Raw genomic sequence first — 27,237 nt, 5'->3', positions numbered from 1 at the left:
ATGATGGAAGGCAGAGAAGGAGCTGATAGGCTGATGGCCAATAGAGAGGAATTAAGTTGAAGTTGTCCCTAAACAGTGATCTAAGGTCAGTTTTGCCTTTCTCCTACTGATGGTTATGGTTAGGATGTATGGAGGGTAGCTGATCCTAGATCTGTGACTCACTCGGTTTCGCCTCTCCAGCACCTCGCTGGGGTTGGTGTTCATAGGGACAAACTGATTGGGGTCCTCAATCCGGATTGGAGTGCCGCTGCTGTTGCCACCTTCCTCAGACTTCATCCACTGTAGAGAAGAACAGAAAAGACAAAAACATAGTCCAATCAGACATAGTCCAATCAGACATAGTCCAACCAAACATAGTCCAACCAGACATAGTCCAACCAGACATAGTCCAATCAGACATAGCTTTTGACCAATCAGATCAGCTCTGAAAAAGATCTGATGTGAAATTATAGGAGGTGATTGATCAAAACACCAATTAGTGGAAAAACTTTCAGAATTGGGCTGCCTGTGTAAATGCAGCCAAGGTGAACTTGCTGGTATTCCTTTCTGAGTCATTATATGCGGTAATATCACAAAGATGTAATTATCTAACCTACCAGGAGAGGGCAGCCTAATATAAGGTTTCCCCAGAAAATGTGTATCAGAGAACATCAGATTGGCTTTAGACTAGCTAATGAGCTAGCCAGGACCAAGTCCTGCACAACAGAGTATGTAGACATGAACAGGGAGCTCTGTTTCATCAACACTGACCGTGTGTGTGTGTGTGTGTGTGTGTGTCTACAGTATGAGTACCAACCATTGTCCGGGTGTGTTCGTATAGTGTGTGTGTTAACCCTCCATACAGTATGGGTACTGACCATGGTCCTGGTGCGTTCGTCCACGGCCGCCACGTTAACCTTCATATAACTGTTAGGGCTGTTGAGCCAGCGTGTCTTCTCCCTGGCCTGTCTCTGCTGGAGGAACTTAAACGGCAGCCGCGCGGCGCCCTCCTCCTCCTCGAACATGAACGCCGTCACCGTGGCCGGGATCTCCACGTCGGACTTGTGCCGAGGCTTCTCCCGAACGATGGGGTGGCGGTAAGCGTAGCCTGTCCGGTAGCCCTGTGGGGAAAAGGATACAGAAATCAATCAATCCATTAGATTTCATGTCCATAGTGCGTTCAGTCCGGCAGCCCTGTATGGAAAAACAAACAAATGACAGAAAGGTCCATCTACAAATCAACCAATCAGATTCCGTTTGTATAGTACTTATTTGTCACAAAGTGTTGAAGTCCCTAGAGAGGAAGAGGAGGCAAATGTGGTAGGTAGGAAGCTACTCCGTAGGTAGGAAAGAAGACACTTTAATAGTGGAACCTTTGATCACCACATTCATCTAGAGTTCATTTTCAATAGTGCAAGTCATCTCAGTAGAATCTTCTCTACATAGGAATGTAGTTAATGTGTCTGTCCCACCCTTTTTATTTGGACACAGCCCTGGACTCAAAACTATCGCCTCTGTCCACTAAGGAAAACGGAGCGAGAGAGAGAGAGAGAGAGAGGGACACAGTCTCCGGCCACTATCCCATGATTCCTAGCTGTGGCCTCAGCTCTGAGAGAGAATGGAAAAACAATGATGTGCAGCCGGAGGGGTTCCTGGCATCTATGGACAATGGAGTGTGCTCAGATATTTCCTGTATCTTTCTCCCCCTCTCTCTTTTTCTGTCTTTCTCCTCTCGGTCTCTCTGTCCCTCTCTCTCTCTCTCACTCTGTATAGCGCTCATCTTCTCTATCCCTGACTTAATTCTCTCTCGCTCTCTCTTTTCCCATCCCTCACTCTACCTCTCTCTTTCTAGATCTCTCTTCCTCCCTCCTTGTTATCGACACCAGACTATCCTGTCAGTCTGAATCACAGATAGACTTTAACCAGGTGTTCAGAGACCAGACTCAACCTTTCAACTGGACTCAGGAAACACAGAATCGGAATCCGATGAGGTTCTTGGCATGCATCTTTCTCTCCGTATCAGATGTATATGCTGTGGTGTTGTGAAACATATGTTATCCCGGGATATTCTGTACTATAAGAAATAGTATTTTTACGAGGTGTGAGACGAGACTGTGTGATAGGAGCGTCCTCTTTGGACATCTACCCAGGGCTTTGAGTAATGAATCTCCAGATACACTGCATAGAGGACAGAGGAGAGAAGAGTAATGAATCTCCAGATACACTGCATAGAGGACAGAGGAGAGAAGAGGAATGAATCTCCAGATACACTGCATAGAGGACAGAGGAGAGAAGAGGAATGAATCTCCAGATACACTGCATAGAGGACAGAGGAGAGAAGAGTAATGAATCTCCAGATACACTGCATAGAGGACAGAGGAGAGAAGAGGAATGAATCTCCAGATACACTGCATAGAGGACAGAGGAGAGAAGAGGAATGAATCTCCAGATACACTGCATAGAGGACAGAGGAGAGAAGAGGAATGCATCTCCAGATACACTGCATAGAGGACAGAGGAGAGAAGAGGAATGAATCTCCAGATACACTGCATAGAGGACAGAGGAGAGAAGAGGAATGAATCTCCAGATACACTGCATAGAGGACAGAGGAGAGAAGAGGAATGCATCTCCAGATACACTGCATAGAGGACAGAGGAGAGAAGAGGAATGAATCTCCAGATACACTGCATAGAGGACAGAGGAGAGAAGAGGAATGAATCTCCAGATACACTGCATAGAGGACAGAGGAGAGAAGAGTAATGAATCTCCAGATACACTGCATAGAGGACAGAGGAGAGAAGAGGAATGAATCTCCAGATACACTGCATAGAGGACAGAGGAGAGAAGAGGAATGAATCTCCAGATACACTGCATAGAGGACAGAGGAGAGAAGAGTAATGAATCTCCAGATACACTGCATAGAGGACAGAGGAGAGAAGAGGAATGAATCTCCAGATACACTGCATAGAGGACAGAGGAGAGAAGAGTAATGAATCTCCAGATACACTGCATAGAGGACAGAGGAGAGAAGAGGAATGAATCTCCAGATACACTGCATAGAGGACAGAGGAGAGAAGAGGAATGAATCTCCAGATACACTGCATAGAGGACAGAGGAGAGAAGAGGAATGAATCTCCAGATACACTGCATAGAGGACAGAGGAGAGAAGAGGAATGAATCTCCAGATACACTGCATAGAGGACAGAGGAGAGAAGAGGAATGAATCTCCAGATACACTGCATAGAGGACAGAGGAGAGAAGAGGAATGAATCTCCAGATACACTGCATAGAGGACAGAGGAGAGAAGAGGAATGAATCTCCAGATACACTGCATAGAGGACAGAGGAGAGAAGAGGAATGAATCTCCAGATACACTGCATAGAGGACAGAGGAGAGAAGAGGAATGAATCTCCAGATACACTGCATAGAGGACAGAGGAGAGAAGAGGAATGAATCTCCAGATACACTGCATAGAGGACAGAGGAGAGAAGAGGAATGAATCTCCAGATACACTGCATAGAGGACAGAGGAGAGAAGAGGAATGAATCTCCAGATACACTGCATAGAGGACAGAGGAGAGAAGAGGAATGAATCTCCAGATACACTGCATAGAGGACAGAGGAGAGAAGAGGAATGAATCTCCAGATACACTGCATAGAGGACAGAGGAGAGAAGAGGAATGAATCTCCAGATACACTGCATAGAGGACAGAGGAGAGAAGAGGAATGAATCTCCAGATACACTGCATAGAGGACAGAGGAGAGAAGAGGAATGAATCTCCAGATACACTGCATAGAGGACAGAGGAGAGAAGAGGAATGAATCTCCAGATACACTGCATAGAGGACAGAGGAGAGAAGAGGAATGAATCTCCAGATACACTGCATAGAGGACAGAGGAGAGAAGAGGAATGAATCTCCAGATACACTGCATAGAGGACAGAGGAGAGAAGAGGAATGAATCTCCAGATACACTGCATAGAGGACAGAGGAGAGAAGAGGAATGAATCTCCAGATACACTGCATAGAGGACAGAGGAGAGAAGAGGAATGAATCTCCAGATACACTGCATAGAGGACAGAGGAGAGAAGAGTAATGAATCTCCAGATACACTGCATAGAGGACAGAGGAGAGAAGAGGAATGAATCTCCAGATACACTGCATAGAGGACAGAGGAGAGAAGAGGAATGAATCTCCAGATACACTGCATAGAGGACAGAGGAGAGAAGAGTAATGAATCTCCAGATACACTGCATAGAGGACAGAGGAGAGAAGAGGAATGAATCTCCAGATACACTGCATAGAGGACAGAGGAGAGAAGAGGAATGAATCTCCAGATACACTGCATAGAGGACAGAGGAGAGAAGAGGAATGAATCTCCAGATACACTGCATAGAGGACAGAGGAGAGAAGAGGAATGAATCTCCAGATACACTGCATAGAGGACAGAGGAGAGAAGAGTAATGAATCTCCAGATACACTGCATAGAGGACAGAGGAGAGAAGAGTAATGAATCTCCAGATACACTGCATAGAGGACAGAGGAGAGAAGAGGAATGAATCTCCAGATACACTGCATAGAGGACAGAGGAGAGAAGAGGAATGAATCTCCAGATACACTGCATAGAGGACAGAGGAGAGAAGAGGAATGAATCTCCAGATACACTGCATAGAGGACAGAGGAGAGAAGAGGAATGAATCTCCAGATACACTGCATAGAGGACAGAGGAGAGAAGAGGAATGAATCTCCAGATACACTGCATAGAGGACAGAGGAGAGAAGAGGAATGAATCTCCAGATACACTGCATAGAGGACAGAGGAGAGAAGAGGAATGAATCTCCAGATACACTGCATAGAGGACAGAGGAGAGAAGAGGAATGAATCTCCAGATACACTGCATAGAGGACAGAGGAGAGAAGAGGAATGAATCTCCAGATACACTGCATAGAGGACAGAGGAGAGAAGAGGAATGAATCTCCAGATACACTGCATAGAGGACAGAGGAGAGAAGAGGAATGAATCTCCAGATACACTGCATAGAGGACAGAGGAGAGAAGAGGAATGAATCTCCAGATACACTGCATAGAGGACAGAGGAGAGAAGAGGAATGAATCTCCAGATACACTGCATAGAGGACAGAGGAGAGAAGAGTAATGAATCTCCAGATACACTGCATAGAGGACAGAGGAGAGAAGAGGAATGAATCTCCAGATACACTGCATAGAGGACAGAGGAGAGAAGAGGAATGAATCTCCAGATACACTGCATAGAGGACAGAGGAGAGAAGAGGAATGAATCTCCAGATACACTGCATAGAGGACAGAGGAGAGAAGAGGAATGAATCTCCAGATACACTGCATAGAGGACAGAGGAGAGAAGAGGAATGAATCTCCAGATACACTGCATAGAGGACAGAGGAGAGAAGAGGAATGAATCTCCAGATACACTGCATAGAGGACAGAGGAGAGAAGAGGAATGAATCTCCAGATACACTGCATAGAGGACAGAGGAGAGAAGAGGAATGAATCTCCAGATACACTGCATAGAGGACAGAGGAGAGAAGAGGAATGAATCTCCAGATACACTGCATAGAGGACAGAGGAGAGAAGAGGAATGAATCTCCAGATACACTGCATAGAGGACAGAGGAGAGAAGAGGAATGAATCTCCAGATACACTGCATAGAGGACAGAGGAGAGAAGAGGAATGAATCTCCAGATACACTGCATAGAGGACAGAGGAGAGAAGAGGAATGAATCTCCAGATACACTGCATAGAGGACAGAGGAGAGAAGAGGAATGAATCTCCAGATACACTGCATAGAGGACAGAGGAGAGAAGAGGAATGAATCTCCAGATACACTGCATAGAGGACAGAGGAGAGAAGAGGAATGAATCTCCAGATACACTGCATAGAGGACAGAGGAGAGAAGAGTAATGAATCTCCAGATACACTGCATAGAGGACAGAGGAGAGAAGAGGAATGAATCTCCAGATACACTGCATAGAGGACAGAGGAGAGAAGAGGAATGAATCTCCAGATACACTGCATAGAGGACAGAGGAGAGAAGAGGAATGAATCTCCAGATACACTGCATAGAGGACAGAGGAGAGAAGAGGAATGAATCTCCAGATACACTGCATAGAGGACAGAGGAGAGAAGAGTAATGAATCTCCAGATACACTGCATAGAGGACAGAGGAGAGAAGAGGAATGAATCTCCAGATACACTGCATAGAGGACAGAGGAGAGAAGAGGAATGAATCTCCAGATACACTGCATAGAGGACAGAGGAGAGAAGAGGAATGAATCTCCAGATACACTGCATAGAGGACAGAGGAGAGAAGAGGAATGAATCTCCAGATACACTGCATAGAGGACAGAGGAGAGAAGAGGAATGAATCTCCAGATACACTGCATAGAGGACAGAGGAGAGAAGAGGAATGAATCTCCAGATACACTGCATAGAGGACAGAGGAGAGAAGAGGAATGAATCTCCAGATACACTGCATAGAGGACAGAGGAGAGAAGAGGAATGAATCTCCAGATACACTGCATAGAGGACAGAGGAGAGAAGAGGAATGAATCTCCAGATACACTGCATAGAGGACAGAGGAGAGAAGAGGAATGAATCTCCAGATACACTGCATAGAGGACAGAGGAGAGAAGAGGAATGAATCTCCAGATACACTGCATAGAGGACAGAGGAGAGAAGAGGAATGAATCTCCAGATACACTGCATAGAGGACAGAGGAGAGAAGAGGAATGAATCTCCAGATACACTGCATAGAGGACAGAGGAGAGAAGAGGAATGAATCTCCAGATACACTGCATAGAGGACAGAGGAGAGAAGAGGAATGAATCTCCAGCACTGCATAGAGGACAGAGAGAGAAGAGGAATGAATCTCCAGATACACTGCATAGAGGACAGAGGAGAGGAAGAGGAATGAATCTCCAGATACACTGCATAGAGGACAGAGGAGAGAAGAGTAATGAATCTCAGATACACTGCATAGAGGACAGAGGAGAGAAGAGGAATGAATCTCCAGATACACTGCATAGAGGACAGAGGAGAGAAGAGGAATGAATCTCCAGATACACTGCATAGAGGACAGAGGAGAGAAGAGGAATGAATCTCCAGATACACTGCATAGAGGACAGAGGAGAGAAGAGGAATGAATCTCCAGATACACTGCATAGAGGACAGAGGAGAGAAGAGGAATGAATCTCCAGATACACTGCATAGAGGACAGAGGAGAGAAGAGGAATGAATCTCCAGATACACTGCATAGAGGACATGAGGAGAGAAGAGGAATGAATCTCCAGATACACTGCATAGAGGACAGAGGAGAGAAGAGTAATGAATCTCCAGATACACTGCATAGAGGACAGAGGAGAGAAGAGTAATGAATCTCCAGATACACTGCATAGAGGACAGAGGAGAGAAGAGTTATGAATCTCCAGATACACTGCATAGAGGACAGAGGAGAGAAGAGTAATGAATCTCCAGATACACTGCATAGAGGACAGAGGAGAGAAGACAGTAGACAAGAACAAGTGAGAGAAGAGATACTTGGGGAGACAAGAGAGAAGTTAAGGAGAGGAAAGCTTTGGCAGAGGGAGAAAAGAAAGGAGAGAGGGAGAAGGAGAGAGGGAGAAGAGAGAGAGAAGGGAGAGAGAAGAGAGAGAGAGAGAGAGAGAGAGAGAGAGAGAGAGAGAGAGAGAGAGAGAGAGAGAGAGAGAGAGAGAGAGAGAAGGGAGAGAGAGAGAGAGAGAGAGAGAGAGAGAGAGAGAAGGGAGAGAGAGAAGGGAGAGAGAGAGAAGGGAGAGAGAGAAGAATAGAGAGAGAAGGGAGAGAGAGAAGGGAGAGCGAGAAGGGAGAGCGAGAGAAGGGAGAGAGAGAGAGAGACAAGGGAGAGAGAGAGAAGGGAGAGAGAGAGAAGGGAGAGAGAGAGAAGGGAGAGAGAGAGAGGAGGGAGAGAGAGAGAAGGGAGAGAGAGAGAAGGGAGAGAGAGAGGAGGGAGAGAGAGAGAGGAGGGAGAGAGAGTCTATCTGCTGTAAGCTCAGCAGTGTCTGAGCCTTGAGGGATCTGGTGTTGTTATGAGCCTCCCAGGCAGAATTCCAGCAGGGCCCAGACCATAGATCACTGACCCAGTCCCAAGTCTACAGGGACCAGTACAGCTGCACTGGACCAGTGATGTACTGGCACAAGGTGTTAAAAACAACTGTTATCTGAACCATAAGGGAAGAGTGAGAGATGGATAGTAAAAATCCAGTTGATGGCACAGAAATGGTAATGCCAGAGGAAATGGGGTAGGATGGTACACTATATGTTGGAATCCAACTCATTGTCTTGAATTCCATTGCCATGTTAGTTACACAATCTGGAGGTCAGAGGCAGGAGGGGGGCCACCTGGGCAGTGCCAGCCCAGCAGGTCAACTCATAGCCTGGGTAGCGTGGGTGGTAGCCCCCTTCCTCCCATGACCTTGGTGGCTAGTGCCAACGGGACATATGCATAGCTATGAGTCACTGTCACAGCAAGGATATTATAGACTGTGTAGATTACAGTGTGTGTGTGTGTGTGGAGGGGGATGGAGTGTGTGTGTAGGGTTGGAAAGGAGTGTGTGTGTGTCAGTGTGTGTGTGGGTAGTGTGTGTATGTGTCTGTGTCTGTTTGTATGTGAGCGTTACATAGCGTGCGTGTGTGTGTGTGTGTGTGTGTGTGTGAGTGTGAACACCATGCACTCACCAGGGTATCCAGCATCCTCATGAGAGATTCAAACTCCAGCTCTCCCACCTTCCACTTGTGTGGGCTTCCCATGTTGACAGACCCAGCATCGGCCACCGCATGGGTCCGAGACTTATACTTCTCAGCATCCAACACAATCAGTTGTCTATGCTGCCTGCACACGAGAATGCATTCACCTAGAGAGAGAGAGAGGAGAGATATGGGGAGAGAGAGATGGGGGGAGAGAGAGAGAGAGAGATGGGGAGAGAGAGAGAGAGAGAGAGAGAGAGAAGAGAGAGAGAGAGAGAGAGAGAGAGAGAGAGAGAGAGAGAGAGAGAGAGAGAAGAGAAAGATTATAATTTATATACAGAGGAAAGAGGAAAAGGAGTAATTAGCCATCTCTATTCAGAAAGAGAGAGGCACAGAATTATATCGCGATAAAAAAAACTAGACAATTGAACATGTAACCCAGGGAGAATATTACAGTTTACAGTTATTATGCGAGGTCACTTTGTGCAATAGCCACACACACAACGTAGCCTGGGGTTTATCTTTAGATAGTAAGCAGGCTTTGCTAGGTTGGATTAATGTTTTGTTTTTCTCTGAGGCCGAGATTCAAATAGGGATTTGGTGCACCTATTACAACAGGCAGGAACACCCACACACACCCACACACACACACACACACACACACACACACACACACACACACACACACACACACACACACAACACACACACACACACCCCGTAATGTCTTCCATATTTACAAACCGTATACACACGGGCACGCACACATACACACTTTGCCAAACAAAACTCTGGAAATCATTGACTTTCCATTCAAGCTGTCCTGCTGGTGTAGTTGTGGGGTAATATACAGTCCATTTAAAATGGTGTTTCTCCCTCTTCTAATTCAGATGGTGTAGGGCGTTCTAGTGCTTTAACATCATCTCTTTGTTTTGGTGCCAGCCTTTTCCTCTCACTCTCTCTCTATATATTTTTAGCAACCTCATAAATGACATTCCGGCTTTCCTATGGAAAACCCAGATACGACCAGAACAGGAACAGCAACACTAATAAGAGTTAGATGAAGACAACAGCCATTGTGACGTCGTGTTGTTGATGATTTGTTACTGAAATCTCTGTTAGAACAGTAAATGTACTGTAGAATCTAGATCTAAATGAGTTACTGAATTTATTGATTTATTGTTTGATGAGAGTGAGGTCCAGGTTTCAGTGTGTGTGTGTGTGTGTGTGTGTGTGTGTTACGTAGCGAGTGTGTGTATACCTGGATCTCACAGGCATACTGAGCGTTGTAGATGTAATGAAAGGCCTCTTCGATGGTTTCCCCCAGAGCCACCACTCCATGGTTCCTCAGCACCAGCACCTGGTCACCATACACACAGGGTCACGGTAAAATAAAACGGTCACAACCCAACCATAGATGAGGACAGTTACATCTAACAAGACAATATTCCCCAGTGTGGTAATAACCCTCCATAGTTTACCAGTATATCAAATCAAATCCAATGTTATTTGTCACATGCACCGAATACAACAGGTGCAGACCTTACAGTGAAATGCTTGCTTACAAGCCCTTAACCAACAATGCAGTTCAAGAAATAGAGTTAAGAAAATATTTACTAAATAAACTAAAGTAAAAAATAAAAAAGTAACAATAAAATAACAATAACGAGGCTATATACAGGGGGTACAGGGGTTCTAGAGAGGGGACACTAAACCACAGTAACCTCAACGCCATTAAGGCTGGCTGACTAGCTAGTACATTTGATCACCAAGACTGTTTTTACAGCACACAAGCTAGAAAACAGTCCTGTCAAAGCAGTACCGTAGGAGTAGGATTTACCCACTGAACTAAGGTCAGTTTGGCATCCCCCGAACTAACAATTAACATCACGTTTTGGGGTGGGGTAATCTGATCCTAGATCTGTACCTTGGCTGAGGGTCCGAGGGCTTTCTGCAGCTCCAGGCGTTCCTCCTGGTCGTCAAGGCTACCCTGGTAGTTGTAGTATGCGATGTCACCCAGGATCAAGGCCTCCTGAGAGATGGGCAGGATGCCACACTTCATAGACGACACCTGGAGAGACATGGGAGGAGAGGGGAGGAGATGTGAGAACTATTCAGACACTGGAAGTGGGTAGAGAGAGAGCGAAAGAGAGAGAGCGAGAGAGAGAGAGAGAGAGAGGGGGGGGAGAGAGAGAGAGAGAGAGAGGAGAGAGAGAGAGAGAGAGAGAGAGAGAGAGAGAGAGAGAGAGAGAGAGAGAGAGAGAGAGAGAGAGAGAGAGAGAGAGAGAGAGAGAGGAGAGGGAGGGGGGAAGAGGGTGAAACGGCCGATGAACATATACAATATCATACAGTGCATTATAAATCAGTGTGCTTGAAAACATCAAAATGTGGACAATATTTGTCTAAAGTCATGCCTATTGAAACAACATGTCTTCCTCTAAGATCCTGAATGATGAAACAGAATGAAAAGTAACTCACGGCGGCAGTGGCGGGAGTGTGCACGTGGATGCAGCAGCGTGCGTCTGGCCTGATGGAATAGATGGCAGCGTGGGGGCTGAAGCCTGACGGGTCAACCCTGAGGTTGGTAGAGCCCTGGTCAATCACATCTCCGATGATGTTCAGCTTTACCTGGGAGAGGGAGAGGGGGAGAGGAGGGGCGGAAGGAGAGGAAGGAGAGAAAGGAGAGAAGAGAGCATTAGCCATTGTATAAACAGTGACAGAAAATACACATGCATGGTTTTACATACACAAACACATACACAGTTTAATGGACATGTGAATCACCTCCCTTAAGAAAAAAAAAAGAGATTACACTGGTTATATTGTGAGGGAGACATCTGCTAGCTATATACAGATGCATGAAATGGGTAATAACAATTTAAATGATTCATATACTCATCATCATCAGGAAATGTACAGAAGGAATCGTAACTGGATCAGTGTAACTGGTCTTGATACTGTATGTCCTCAACGAGAACTTCATTACCGCTGTTTCATTAGATTACCGGCTATCGAAGAGGGTTGGAGGGAGCAGAGAGAGGGAGGGAAAGAGAGCGAGAGACAGGGAGAGAGAGAGGGAGAGAAAGAGAGAGAGAGAGGGGATGAGGAGAGGATGAAAAGATGAGGAGAGGAGGAGGAGAGGAGAGAGTATAGCCAGTTCTCAATACACAACTAATTATGATCAGACAACACAGCCAAAGTCAAACCTATCTAATAAATCTACACTGAACAAAAATATAAACGTAACATGTAAAGTGTTGGTCCCATGTTTCATGAGCTGAAATAAAAGATCCCAGAAATGTTCCATATGCACAAAAAACGTATTTCTCTCAAATGTTATTCACAAATTTGCTTACATCCCTGTTAGTGCGCATTTCTCCTTTGCCAAGATAATACATCCACCTGACAAGTGTGGCATATCAAGAAGCTGATTAAACAGCATGATCATTACACAGGTGCACCTTGTGCTGGGGACAATAAAATACCACTTTAAAATGTGCAGTTTTGTCACACAACACAATGCCACAGATGTCTCAAGTTTTGAGGGAGCGTGCAATTGGCATGCTGATCGCAGGAATGTCCACCAGAGCTGTTGCCAGAGAATTGAATGTTCATTTCTCTACCATAAGCCGCCTCCAACGTCGTTTCAGAGAATTTGGCAGTACGTCCAACCAGCCTCACGACCGCAGACCACGTGTAACCATGCCAGCCCAGGACCTCCACATCCGGCTTCTTCACCTGTGGGATCGTCTGAGGAGGAGTATTTCTGTCTGTAATAAAGCCCTTTTGTGGGAAAAAAACTAATTCTGATTGGATGGGCCTGGCTCTCCAGTGAGTGGGCCTAGCTGCCAAGTGGGTGGGCCTATGCCCTCCAAGGCCAACCCATCGCTGCACCCCTGCCCAGTCATGTGAAATCCATTGATTAGGGCCTAATGAATTTATTTCAATTTACTTATTTCCTTATATGAATTGTAACTCTGTTGCGTTTATATTTTTGTTCATTATAACATCTATTTGTAGTCTATCCCTACTTACAGAATCACTAAATGACCAGGTTAAATGTAAACTGTATACTGTTACAGACGCTGAATATGAAACACCCTGTTCTGTTTTCCAGCCTGACAGCCATATGGGCCAGTGGGAGGATGACAGAGACCAGTCGAATTGATTAGTTTGTCCAGTAGATGAAAGCAACCAGTAAACCATGTCTAATGTGGCAGCTGTCAGACGAACAGACCAGACCAGCCGATCGAACACTAATGACAGGTTTAGTTACATCACGTTAGGATTGTAAGAGACCAATCACATCCTTCAATGTCCGGGCCCCTCTACCAGTCTGCCAATCAAACGTCAGAACAGCTCAGGTTCTACTGTATGGAGGGAAGTGTTGTTGAGGTGAATATGAAATGTGACGCAGGCTGATGACACATTTTCAATCTGCGATAATGACATACAAAGGCAGCAGACCCCTTGGTAGCTATCAGCTTGTTGGACATAGAGGAGAGTTGACCTACATGCCTATGGAGTTCACATGATATCGTTGAATTCCTTGGGGTCCTTTGAGTTGAACCAATCACAGAGCTACATTTTGACCTCCTGACCTCACTCCAGATATGACGTGAATCTCAGTGGACAGTTCAGCCAGAAGGGTAGTCTCCCTCTCTCTCTCCCCCTCTCCCCCCCCCTCTCTCTCCCCCTCCACCTCTCTTTTACTGCTGTACTATTTTCAATGGAGACATTCCAACTTCAATAGCAGCAGCTGGCCAGAACTCTTGTGAGACTAAAATGATCCTCAAATCTAATTTGGAAACATGATTTCTGCGTATACATCATCTATTGTATTAGATCTCATTTAACTGTGTTATAAGTGTATCGTACCGTAGGGATAATTCAGGACCTAGAGGAAGGCTAGCTAGAGGGCGTAACACAGTCTCTGTCCCAAATGGCACCCTACGTAGTGTACCACTTTTGACCAGGGCGACCATCGGGATCTGGTCAAAAGTAGTGCCCTATGTAGGGAATAGGGTGCCATTTGGGACGCTGTTAGAGTCTACATAGATCATCCACTAGCTAGCGAACAGATCCTTCCTTCATATTGCTTTACGATGGGGCTAAACTGAATAAGCCCTATAATGGGAGTATGGTATGTCAGAGAGAGGGATGTGACTGTGAATGCCTGGCTCATCATAAGGAATGCCTGCTGGGTGATTGGCTTGGAGCATGGAGTTAGGAGTCAAACAGGTCATCCTTTCAAAACAACTACAACGATGATGACAACAACAACGATGATCCAACAAACTATCAATCAAACTAATCCTCGTATCAAAGACCATGAGCTCTAACGGAGTGGAATGTCTCTTTACTTCTCAGTTCCCATCCTAACTACTAATGAAACAATAACACAACATAATCAAACTTTAATCATAGGGACAGCTGTCTTCCTACAGGTATCCTCTCCTTCACCTTCTAGCTCAGACAGCTGAGCCCAGCAAGAGCCCAGAATGTCAACCCTGACCCCCCCCTTTCAGTGACCTTTCACCCCTCAGTGACCTTTCACACACTGAGCTCTGGATGACTTCCTTTGTCTCAGGAAGTTAATGGCGTTCCACCTCTAAAACGCTCCCCTTAGTGGGTTTAAACCCATAACAGACCAGTAGAGAAAGAGAGGGAAGGGAAAACAGAGAAAAGAGGCCTTTACTGGCCAACTGGAGTATAGTAGCCAGCTGGAGTATAGCAGCCAGCTGGAGTATAGTAGCCATCTGGAGTATAGTAGCCAGCTGGGGTATAGCAGCCAGCTGGGTTATAGTAGCCAGCTGGGGCATAGTAGCCAGCTGGGGCATAGTAGCCAGCTGGGGCATAGTAGCCAGCTGGATTATAGTAGCCAGCTGGGGTATAGTAGCCAGCTGGATTATAGTAGCCAGCTGGAGTATAGTAACCAGCTGGAGTATAGTAGCCAGCTGGAGTATAGTAGCCAGCTGGAGTATAGTAGCCAGCTGGGGTATAGTAGTCAGCTAGAATATAGTAGTCTCATTCGTCTCACAGAGACAAAGCTTTCTGTGTGTGTGACTACAGTACCACAGTAAAGACTACGTTTCTACATGTCACTCTGCCGTCTGTGACGGCATCAACCAAGAGAAACCAAACGTATACTAGGAGTAGGATCTCTTCAACTTCCAAATAGAAGCCGTCAACAAATTCATTCAATTCAGTCATCACTAGGTTAACAGTGGAGTGAAGAGTACTGTATATCTTTACAATGACCTTTAGCCTAGTTATTCTCCTCTCTGGGAAGATCTAAATTGCATTCTCCTCGTCTCCTTCTCAAAACCCATTGGAGGAGAAGGTCGGAGGGGAGGGACCTCTGGATTTCTCCTCCAATGGGTTTTGAGAAGGAGACGAGGAGAGGGGAAGCGAGGAGAATGCAATTGAGACTCTCTCTCTCTCCAGTCTGAGCCCCACCCTGTCAGACAGCTGAGTGATGCTTGTTAGTTCCACCTGTCAACAACTCACTCTGATTGTTCACCTGCAGTGCACTTGACTTGTCACAGAAACAGGTGCTTGGAGCGAGTGAGAGTGAGTGAGTGAGAGACAGCGAGTGTGTGAGAGAGAGCGACCTACAGGGAGCAGCAAATACAAACTAAGAAATAGAAACAAATAGAAACTGTAATGCACTTCCCTGAGCCAACACCAGTGGACAACAACATTACCCAGCATTCACTACCACCACTGACATGCTACTAGACCAGAGGCAATGACAAATAGACAGGGTGGTTTTGGTAATAACACGGCAGCCAGTCAGACAATAACACGGCAGCCAGTCAGACAATAACACGGCAGCCAGTCAGACAATAACACGGCAGCCAGTCAGACAATAACACGGCAGCCAGTCAGACAATAACACAGTAGCCAGTCAGACAATAACACGGCAGCCAGTCAGACAATAACACGGCAGCCAGTCAGACAATAACACGGCAGCCAGTCAGACAATAACACGGCAGCCAGTCAGACAATAACACGGCAGCCAGTCAGACAATAACACGGCAGCCAGTCAGACAATAACACGGCAGCCAGTCAGACAATAACACAGTAGCCAGTCAGACAATAACACGGCAGCCAGTCAGACAATAACACGGCAGCCAGTCAGACAATAACATGGACAATCACAGAAAAGTAGACTACAATCACAGACGATCTGTTAACCTAGTGATGACTGGGCGGCAGGTAGCTTAGTGGTTAAGAGCGTTGTGCCAGTAACCGAAAGGTCGCTGGTTCTAATCCCCAAGCCGACTAGGTGAAAAATCTGTCGATGTGCCCTTGAGCAAGGCACTTAACCCTAATTGCTCCTGTAGGTCGCTCTGGATAAGGGCGTCTGCTAAATGACTAAAATGTAAAATGTAATAAAACCAGAGATAATGCGACATAAGCAGGATGGTTTTGGTAAGTCTTGAGTCAATAACATGGCAGCCAGTCAGACAATAACATGGACAATCACAGACGCAACGAACAGTCAGTGATAAAATACCCTTCAAAAAGTAACACACAGTAGGAATTCCCACAATCAGCAATATACCAATCTCACCAACAAAGAGATACAGTAATGTAACTGCAGGATAACATTGTATTCGCCATATCAAGCACATTACTCTACTCCCCTGACCGCCATGGCTCGACAAAACACAGACCAGTATGTGTGTGTGTGTGTGTGTCGGCCTCTGTGCCAGAATGTTAGATTTCTGCTAATCTAATAGTTCTCTCTCAAATAATTCAAGGAAATAGACGGCTGATTAAGCATTGGCGCTGTTGTGCCGGGTTTGTGAGAAGGGCTGCCAGAAACCTTTTACTCCACATGACGCAGTCTATTGGCTTAATCTGGCACCTGGCACAAACACACAGACTACACCTCCAACCTAGGCTGTGTTCAGTAGGACCAAATGGGATAAAACAGTTTGAATTGGAGAAGGACAATGAGTGTTCTTATTGGACAATTTCAGATAGTTGCTCTTCCATTTCAAAACATTTGATCCTGTTTGGTACTACTGAACACAACCCAGCACACGTCTAAAAAGAGATAGCTCTTTCCTGATTGGGTACAGGTTTGTTTTGCTTGGTTGTGATTGGTTGCATTTGCTTCCTGGTGCGTTGTGATTGGACTTACCAGGTTGGATGCGGATGCCTCAGCGAATGACAGCCCTCTGGGGATGACGAGGATGTGGTCCTGCTCTCTGCTGACTCGGACCTGGACACAACAACAACAAAACACCTTGTTATGACCTTGAAACTTCACAGTGCTGCTGCTGACACAAGCAAAACTTTAGGGACCTGATGCTCAAACACACTGCTCCCAAACAAAAGGACGGGCACACAGTTCTATGTGTCTTGAAAACATATCCTGAAGGTAGCACTGTAGGCAGGGGATAGACAGAACATAGTTCACTCTAAGCAGAACTCAGATGGCACATACCTGCTTGCAGTATGTCTCAAAACACAGTTCTACAGAATAGGTTTATGATGCGTTATGACATGGTTATGACTGAGGTTATTGCAAGGTTACTGCAAGGTTTTTTTCTTACTGTGATGTAGGAGCTGGCGAAGTGTGCCCAGCTGAAGAGGTCCACCAGTCTGTAGAGGCTGGCCAGCTTGCAGCGTGTCTGCTTCTCCCCCTTCACCAGAGTGGTAGACTCCACTCCATACATGTCGTTGATGGGAGTGACCATTCCAAGGCCTGGAGAGGGGGTGAGCAGAGAAAGCAAAGCAGAGAGGGTTAAAAATGTTTATTATTGTTGGGTGTGGGGATTAATAGCTCTATTATTCGCTGTATAATTATCAATATGAATATATTAATAATTATATTAATCAATAACAATCAATACTCACAGCCGGCATATTAGATTACCTGCGGCCTGGGAATCGAGACAGATTCTAAGCACTAAGTACATCAACTGTTCTAACAGGAAACCAATTCTATCATTCAATACATATTTTATTTCGAGACACGATACTAAAGAGATTTCAGATCAGTTGTTAATAACCGATAATAACCATCTGAGACAGAGATAGAATACATCTGGGGTTGTCTCGTCTAACCAACTGATTTACTATAGAGTTCTCTACACTGGACAGTGGATACAAATAGCAACAAGCCATCCTTTGACACTGGCAATGTTAATATCAAAGATAATTACATGTAGTTACAGTAAGTTTTAACAAATGTAATGATCTTACTTCACATATTTCTTAAGTAAGAAATAATCCTTGACAATCTTATCCTTTTCTTTCCTCATTTACAGCAAATTCCATAACTGCCCGCTGGTTGCTGAGATTAGTGGTGTTATTATGTGGACATATTATGGGATATATGAGGTATAACTGGGGACTCTATATTACAGTGGTCGTGGTGGTAATTCATAATTAGTTCCACATTCCGAGGTCTGTAATTGCATGATTGGAAACAGACTTCACATGTGGAAACTTGGAATGAACAGGGGATGAAAACGGAGGGAAATATGCAAGGCTTTTCCGGAGTCAGCTAGAAGGGACAGGTTACTGATAGATTGTGTGTGTGTGTGTGTGTGTGTGTGTGTGTGTGTGTGTGTGTGTGTGTGTGTGTGTGTGTGTGTGCCTATACAGATTTGGAAGTCTCCACTTTTCAAAAACAATAGAGTTAAAAATATTGGCCTAGTTGAAAGTCAATAGGCTGTGGCAAAGATGGTATGCTGCTCAAATGAGTGGCAGTTGGGTGTTGCCTGGGTGACAGGCTGTACCAACAGCACTACTCCTTGAGGGGGGTTATGGGCTGTACCACCAGGATTGTATTCATTAGGCAGAAAACTGAAAAACGGACCGAAACAGGGAGGGATTACCTGAACATTCAATAAGAAATGCTCATTTTCATTTTACTTTGCTACATGTTTTGCTATGGTTGGCCTAATGGACGTACCACTACTACTCACTGAGGGGGGTTACAGGCCGTACCAACACTATTACTCACTGAGGGGAGTTTGGGCCGTACCACTACTACTTACTGAGGGGGATTACGGGCAGTACCAACACTACTACTTACTGAGGGGGGGGTTACGGGCCGTACCAACACTACTACTTACTGAGGGGGGGGGTTACGGGCCGTACCAACACTCCTACTTACTGAGGGGTGAGGTGCTGAAGCCAGCCACGGATGAAGACATGAAGAAGTCAGCGATCTGTCTGAGGGCCAGGAGACCAGTGGGGTTGTTGCCTTTCTTCTTCTGCTCCTCAATCAGCCCCTCCAACTCATCCTTAAAGGCCTGGAGACGGGGGGAGGGAGAGAGAGAGAAATTGAAAATGAAGACATTAATCACAGATTAGACTGGTCCTTGGGTGTCACTCTCTCAGTAAACCCAGACTGACTGACTGACTGTCTGGCTGGCCAGGGACAGAGAGGTCTATCCTTCTGTAATCTCCACGACCTCAAGTCCCCCTGCACTACTTCCAGCAGTACTGATACATGCACACACTACTACACTCCCTTCTTTACACTACTACACACCCTTCTTTACACTGTGGTCCTCTGTAGCTCAGCTGGTAGAGCACGGCGCTTGTAACGCCAAGGTAGTGGGTTCGATCCCCGGGACCACCCATACACAAAAATGTATGCACGCATGACTGTAAGTAGCTTTGGATAAAAGCGTCTGCTAAATGGCATATTATTATTATTATTATTATTATTACTACACACCCTTCTTCACACTACTACACACCCTTCTTTACACTACTACACACCCTTCTTTACACTACTACACACCCTTCTTCACACTACTACACACCCTTCTTCACACTACTACACACCCTCCTTTACACTACTACACACCCTCCTTTACACTACTACACACCCTCCTTTACACTACTACACACCCTTCTTTACACTACTACACACCCTCCTTTACACTACTACACACCCTTCTTTACACTACTACACACCCTTCTTCACACTACTACACACCCTTCTTCACACTACTACACACCCTCCTTTACACTACTACACACCCTTCTTTACACTACTACACACCCTTCTTCACACTACTACACACCCTTCTTCACACTACTACACACCCTTCTTTACACTACTACACACCCTTCTTTACACTACTACACACCCTTCTTCACACTACTACACACCCTTCTTCACACTACTACACACCCTTCTTCACACTACTACACACCCTCCTTCACACTACTACACACCCTCCTTTACACTACTACACACCCTCCTTTACACTACTACACACCCTTCTTTACACTACTACACACCCTTCTTCACACTACTACACACCCTTCTTCACACTACTACACACTCTCCTTTACACTACTACACACCCTTCTTTACACTACTACACACCCTTCTTTACACTACTACATGCCCTTCTTCACACTACTGCACACCCTTCTTCACACTACTACACACCCTTCTTCACACTACTACACACCCTTCTTTACACTACTACACACCCTTCTTCACACTACTACACACCCTTCTTCACACTACTACACACCCTCCTTTACACTACTACACACCCTTCTTTACACTACTACATGCCCTTCTTCACACTACTACACACCCTTCTTCACACTACTACACACCCTTCTTTACACTACTACACACCCTTCTTTACCCCAGTCTGTCTTTTATTATCTTCCTCTCCATCTCTTTCTCTGTGCACCTCCCTTCCTGACTGTGCCCCAGTACTGCTCCCAACACACTGCCACAACTGGAACTAGGACAGGTAGAGCTAAGGATCAAGGAAACTGAGGCGAGTCACACACAAACACACACACTCTTCCAACAGTAGGGTTTAGATTTACCACAGTGTTGACTATATTGAAACTCACGATTCATCAAATGAATTATGCCCAATACAAGAGTTACTAGGCAATAACTTTGATATCCCATTACATCTTATTATCTCTTTATAACAACGACACTATAATTTGGGAGATAAAGTGTTTACAATAGCAGGGTAATGAAAGGGGTTAGTCTTAATGTACTGAAACACATAAATCCCTATTATTACGTATCAAATGTTAGCTATATAAACTATAAAAAGAGATCAAAAGCCAATAAACTGAATTGTAATAAACAAGTAATAGCTTGAAAGACTGTATAGTATGACTAACTGGCAACGGGATGGGCCACCATGTTGAAATTGTTGCTTTTGCAAGAGACAAACCGTTGTTCCGTTACTTAGTGACCTGGGTCAACTCTTAGAAACGTCTTACAGCACAACTCTTAAAAAGAAGATTCAGAGAGGAGGAAGAAATAGGATGTGACACCATTTCAGTACAATGACTTCCTAAATGGGAACACATCCAATATTAATGCTTTTATTCCATGTCTCTGCTCGGAACAAAACACACACACACACACACACACACACACACACACACACACACAACACACAACACACAACACACAACACACAACACACACACACACACAAGAGTAGTCGACTCCACAACAGTCTGGGTATAGATAGAGCCGTTTCAGAGTCTCACCCTAAACACAAAACATCTCTGACAGTCTACTCTTCTCTAACCCCCCTGCCGGCTGGCCCCATGGGACAGTCCATTATTGTTTGCGGATGGGACCGGGTCGATTAATTTCTCCCCTTGTGGGGGTGGTTTTTAAAATCTCTACAGCATCCCCTGGGAACACAGAACAGAACACAGACCCAGTAGAACTCTAGGGGTTCTGAGGGGTTCTGAGTCGGGGCCAAACATTCCGCTATCGCTCGGGCCCTGTTGCCATAGTGACAGTTTTGGCTAGGTCTGGTAGCTGCACTGCAGTGGTGCGGATGTGGATAGGGTGTCTGCTGGGCTTGGGGTTTGTTCTGGACTTTTCTATTATACTGTCGACTGTGCTGTTACACAGGCGGGAGTGAAAAGACTTGTCATAAACTCCATACTGCTCCCATGGTTCTATTTATCAGGCCTGGGGGGGATCCTGTGTGCGGAACTTGATTACAACTGCCTTTATTACTTCTGAATCTGCATCAATCTTAATAGTCTTTTACTGGAAAAGGCCTGCACTTTCGTATGACACACACACACACACACACACACACTGTGGCAGGCATTTGCAGTGTGTGAGCTTGTGATGTGTTCAAAGCCAGATTATAACGCTGAGCGGCAGGGATTTCCTCCCCATCATCTTCATCTAACAGATTAAAGAGGATGTGATCATACATTTTCCAACCCTTTAATCCTCTGCAGAGAGACTAAAATAAAACACAGCTACAGCTCACGGAAGAGCATGTCAGCTAGCTGCTGTGGTGTGTGTGTGTGTGTGTGTTTCAACTCGCGAGGCAACACTGTGCCACAATACTTTCCTAACATTGAGTTGAAACAAACAGCCAGAGGCCAAATCTAATCAGGCTGGCCTGGTGTCCTTCTCTTGACATGAATATCCGTCCACCATCCTGCCACTAAACTGAAAAGCCAAGCCACGTCTCTCCAGTTATTGTCTCTCCAGTTATTGGTTGGAGCGTATGGAAGGACGTGTATGATTGGTTGGAGGGTCAGGCTGTTATCCTCAATCAGGAAGAGAGGATTCTGTGAGCATTCACAACGAATAGAGATATTAATCTTTCAAAATGGTGTCTTTAATATAGTCTTTGAGTTTCTCTCTCATTATGAAGACATGCAGATTGGAGCTGGTCCAGTATCATTCATTGTGAGAAGGAAGCTGTTTGAGGATACACACTGACCAGAGAGTCTGGTCAGTCTGACACGGCTTTGACATACGGGCTTCGGCGAGGAGCAGAACTCCTAAGACTTCCTCTTTTAATCATATCAGAATAAAGGCTTATATTTGGTGTGAGAAAGCCATAAACCGCACTATATTAAAGCCTTTAGTATATAAATGTTACACAGTGCACAAGTGTATGTTATATTTATGTATTACCTAAAGTGTTGTTAAAAGAAATCAGCCTAGCATTCAACTATCTATTTGTTGGGATGTTCCTCTTCCTGCTGACTCTATGGTTGGTGACAGACAGGTAAGACTGTTGGGATGTTCCTCTTCCTGCTGACTCTATGGTTGGTGACAGACAGGTAAGACTGTTGGGATGTTCCTCTTCCTGCTGACTCTATGGTTGGTGACAGACAGGTAAGACTGTTGGGATGTTCCTCTTCCTGCTGACTCTATGGTTGGTGACAGACAGGTAAGACTGTTGGGATGTTCCTCTTTCTGCTGACTCTATGGTTGGTGACAGACAGGTAAGACTGTTGGGATGTTCCTCTTCCTGCTGACTCTATGGTTGGTGACTGACAGGTAAGACTATTGGGATGTTCCTCTTCCTGCTGACTCTATGGTTGGTGACAGACAGGTAAGACTATTGGGATGTTCCTCTTCCTGCTGACTCTATGGTTGGTGACAGACAGGTAAGACTGCTGGGATGTTCCTCTTCCTGCTGACTCTATGGTTGGTGACAGACAGGTAAGAATGTTGGGATGTTCCTCTTCCTGCTGACTCTATGGTTGGTGACAGACAGGTAAGACTGTTGGGATGTTCCTCTTCCTGCTGACTCTATGGTTGGTGACAGACAGGTAAGACTGTTGGGATGTTCCTCTTCCTGCTGACTCTATGGTTGGTGACTGACAGGTAAGACTGTTGGGATGTTCCTCTTCCTGCTGACTCTATGGTTGGTGACTGACAGGTAAGACTGTTGGGATGTTCCTCTTCCTGCTGACTCTATGGTTGGTGACAGACAGGTAAGACTGTTGGGATGCAGCTGTTCCCTGTAGCGTGGGAAAGGACAACAAACCCTTTATGACTAGACTGTAGCTGGGTTTGCTATCAAGCGTGTTCACACTTGTAGTCTGTGTGTGTGTGTGTGTGTGTGTGGACACTTGTATTGTGTGTGTGTGTGGACACTTTATTGTGTGTGAGGTGATTAAAGGGTTTTACGTCACCGCTGACAATTTGTAAAATAAATACTCACAGTTAAAGAGAGACACACACACACACACACACACCATGGTCCAAGTGAATCATAGCCTTGATAGCCTTGATAGTTAAGTCAGCACAATTATACTCTCATGTGGACTGTGTTGCAAGGTGGGAGAGAGAGAGAGAGAGAGAGAGAGAGAGAGAGAGAGAGAGAGAGAGAGACCAAGAGAGTGGGAGCAAGTGCCAACCAATCAATGATATTGATGTGTGCGTCAGTAAAAAATCGGTCCCCCATTTCAGCTGCAACACTGCCTGCAGCTTTTGACCAGCGCTTTCCTCCCTGGGGTTGAGTCTGTACTGCCTACCCTAACATCTCAATACTCTCTCTCTCTCCGTATCTCTCTCTTCCTCTACTTCTCTCTGTCTCGCTCTCTCCGTATCTCTCTCTCTCTTTCTCTACTTCTCTCTGTCTCCGTATCTCTCTCTCTCTTCCTCTACTTCTCTGTCTCTCTCTCTCTGTATCTCTCTGTCTCTCTTTCTCTACTTCTCTCTGTCTCTCGCTCTCTCCGTATCTCTCTCTCTCTCTACTTCTCTGTCTCTCGCTCTCTCCATCTTTCTCTACTTCTCGGTCTCTCATTGAAAGATAATGTAAATGTCAGCACAAAAGCTATCTAAGCCATATTGCTCTATAACCTAAATGCTCAAGCATAAGCTAGCTAGGAAACGTTGAGATAACGTAAATGCCAAACCAAAAGATAGCTCAAATACTTTGCTTTATAACCTAAATGCCAAACTAAATGGGATAGTCTCTCAGAAAAGCTTCCAGTTTGAAGTTTCAAAAGTTCCTCAGAGAATACGCATGCTAATGTTCTTTAGAATGAGATGTTAAAAGTTATAAAGAGAACAACAAAAGAAAGAAACCATGGACGAAACACTTCCTCTCACAGGGGGTTAGAGTCAGGGAGGCTCCATAAATTATCCAGTCATTGTAAGCCTGAGGAGAAGAAATTCAAGTCTGCTTCCTTCTCCCAAACCGCAGTAGCAGTGAATATACACAACCCAACTGCACACACACACACAAACACGCACACACACATTGCTTCCCTATTTGCCGCATCGCATCACTAAATCACTCAGACTAAGTGAGCCTTGCTGTGCTCCACCGAGATGTGCGTGTGTCCATGGCTAGAAATAGCAGCAGCATGTGTAAGTGGATGCCAAATTCAATTCTATCTAACGACTCAACCTTATATATCAGATGGTTTTACTAATATCTGATTGGTTGACGATGGGTCACGTATATCGACCTATAGTCTAGTTCCCATGCAGCCATGTGACTGGGTGGGAATGGGTCTGAAATGGCACCCTATTCCCTATATAGTGCCCTATGGGATCCCTATGGGCTCTGGTCAAAAGTAGTGCACTACACAGTGACATTTCAGACACAGCCCATGACTCCATAGGAACTAGTGTGACTGGGAGGGAATGAGACCACGTAGGACACAAGTGCACAGTTATTCTCTCTATGCCATGTCTATTGGTCCATTGTTATAGGACCAGGAGGTTTTCCTGACTACGTGATCTATCCAGGAGAGAAAAAATTGGACATGGTCAGGGAGAACTCTGGGTCCTATAGACCAGTTTACCTGGTGATGTGACATGGTTAGGGAGAACTCTGGACCCTGGACCAGTTTACCTGGTGATGTGACATGGTCAGGAAGAACTCTGGACCCTGGACCAGTTTACCTGGTGATGTGACATGGTCAGGGAGAACTCCATGGTCCTACTTATTGAAGCAGATTACAACAACACCCACACAGTTACATGCACACGCACGCACATACTCAAGTAGGCAAACACACGCATTTACAACCCTTCAACATAGACATTTTCAGACAAAAGACACACACACACACACACGTGAAAAGCAGCGAGACACTCTGCGATCGTCTCCTGATCTCCTGACAGCTGGTATAAAAGCGCGCCAAAGAACCCGCGGGAGCATGTGTAGTAATGTGGATCCCATTTAACGCTTTAAATAGAACATGACTACACCAGCGCACGCACACACACTCGGACACACACACACACACACTCGGACATACACACACACTCGGACATACACACATTCGGACACACACACACACACACACACTCGGACACACACACAGCCGAAAGCTATGAACCTGAGCTACAGACATGCCCACTTCCTTGAGTCAATACCTGCAGGTAAACAAACAGGTGTGTCTGAGTGAGTTAGGGGCTGGGAGAACAGACTACAGAGTTTACAGACATGCTTTATGTTGCAGGGCTAGTAAGCTATCCTGTTTATGAGAAAGGGTGTGGTAGGTAGACTCTGTGGCAGTAATGTTGGGTCTGCCGTGCTGAAACAGTCTGCCGTGCTGACTGCTGGAGTGTTTCTGTGGTCTCTGTCACAACGTCAGTGTGTTAACCCCTAAGGGGTTTGAAATGGCGACCGCCAGCAAAAAAGCAGGGAACTCTCATTCACAAACAGAATATTTCCGATATGTTAAATTCCCAACAACTGGTGAACAATATAAATTGTCCTCTTGATGTCAAAATGAGCATCAGGCCAGATGCACCTCTCTGTTTCTTTCTCTCTCTCTCACACTCACATTGTCCCACCCCTACTTAGAGGACTCTGTAGTATCTGTCTGACTCCCTCCCTCTCTCTATTCAATTCAATTCAATTCAAGGGCTTTATTGGCATGGGAAACGTATGTTAACATTGCCAAAGCAAGTGAAGTCTGTCTGACTCCCTCCCTCTCTCTATCGCTCTATCTCTCCTACTTACAGGACTCTGTAGTATCTGTCTGACTCCCTCCCTCCCTCTCTCTATCTCTCTATCTCTCCTACTTACAGGACTCTGTAGTATCTGTCTGACTCCCTCCCTCCCTCTCTCTATCTCTCTATCTCTCCTACTTACAGGACTCTGCAGTATCTGTCTGACTCCCTCCCTCTCTCTATCTCTCTATCTCTCCTACTTACAGGACTCTGTAGTATCTGTCTGACTCCCTCCCTCCCTCTCTCTATCTCTCCTACTTACAGGACTCTGTAGTATCTGTCTGACTCCCTCCCTCTCTCTATCTCTCTATCTCTCCTACTTACAGGACTCTGTAGTATCTGTCTGACTCCCTCCCTCTCTCTATCTCTCTACCTCTCCTACTTACAGGACTCTGTAGTATCTGTCTGACTCCCCTCTCCCCTCTCTCTATCTCTCTATCTCTCCTACTTACAGGACTCTGTAGTATCTGTCTGACTCCCCTCCCTCTCTCTATCTCTCTATCTCTCCTACTTACAGGACTCTGTAGTATCTGTCTGACTCCCTCCCTCCCTCTATCTTTTTTATTTTTTTATTTTTTATTTCACCTTTATTTAACCAGGTAAACCAGTTGAGAACAAGTTCTCATTTACAACTGCGACCTGGCCAAGATAAAGCAAAGCAGTGCGATAAAAACAACAACACAGAGTTACATATGGGGTAAAACAAAACAAAGTCAAAATGAGCATCAGGCCAGATCTCCTACTTACAGGACTCTGTAGTATCTGTCTGACTCCCTCCC

The 27,237-nt window shown here is 45.4% G+C and overlaps 1 protein-coding gene across 1 annotated transcript in view; it reads right to left on the bottom strand.

The window, feature by feature from the left end:
* The window catches only part of LOC311116537 (gamma-adducin-like), a gene marked incomplete at its 5' end in the record, with an annotated part of 37,251 nt that extends 10,725 nt beyond the window's left edge, over window positions 1-26,526 (bottom strand). The window contains 11 exon segments of the mRNA XM_084191621.1: window positions 163-279; window positions 858-1,100; window positions 8,725-8,864; window positions 8,867-8,900; window positions 9,995-10,093; window positions 10,661-10,804; window positions 11,212-11,361; window positions 16,889-16,969; window positions 17,304-17,455; window positions 18,875-19,013; window positions 26,469-26,526. Of these exon segments, the coding sequence (XP_084047747.1) occupies window positions 163-279; window positions 858-1,100; window positions 8,725-8,864; window positions 8,867-8,900; window positions 9,995-10,093; window positions 10,661-10,804; window positions 11,212-11,361; window positions 16,889-16,969; window positions 17,304-17,455; window positions 18,875-19,013; window positions 26,469-26,526 (1,357 nt within the window).
* Between the last annotated feature and the right edge of the window lie 711 nt (window positions 26,527-27,237).

Source organism: Coregonus lavaretus (genome assembly GCF_964263955.1).
Source record: "Coregonus lavaretus genome assembly, contig: HAP1_SCAFFOLD_3388, whole genome shotgun sequence".
NCBI lineage: Eukaryota > Metazoa > Chordata > Actinopteri > Salmoniformes > Salmonidae > Coregonus > Coregonus lavaretus.
Note: the sequence above shows the minus strand (reverse complement) of the source record. Positions and strands in the feature narration are given on the sequence as shown.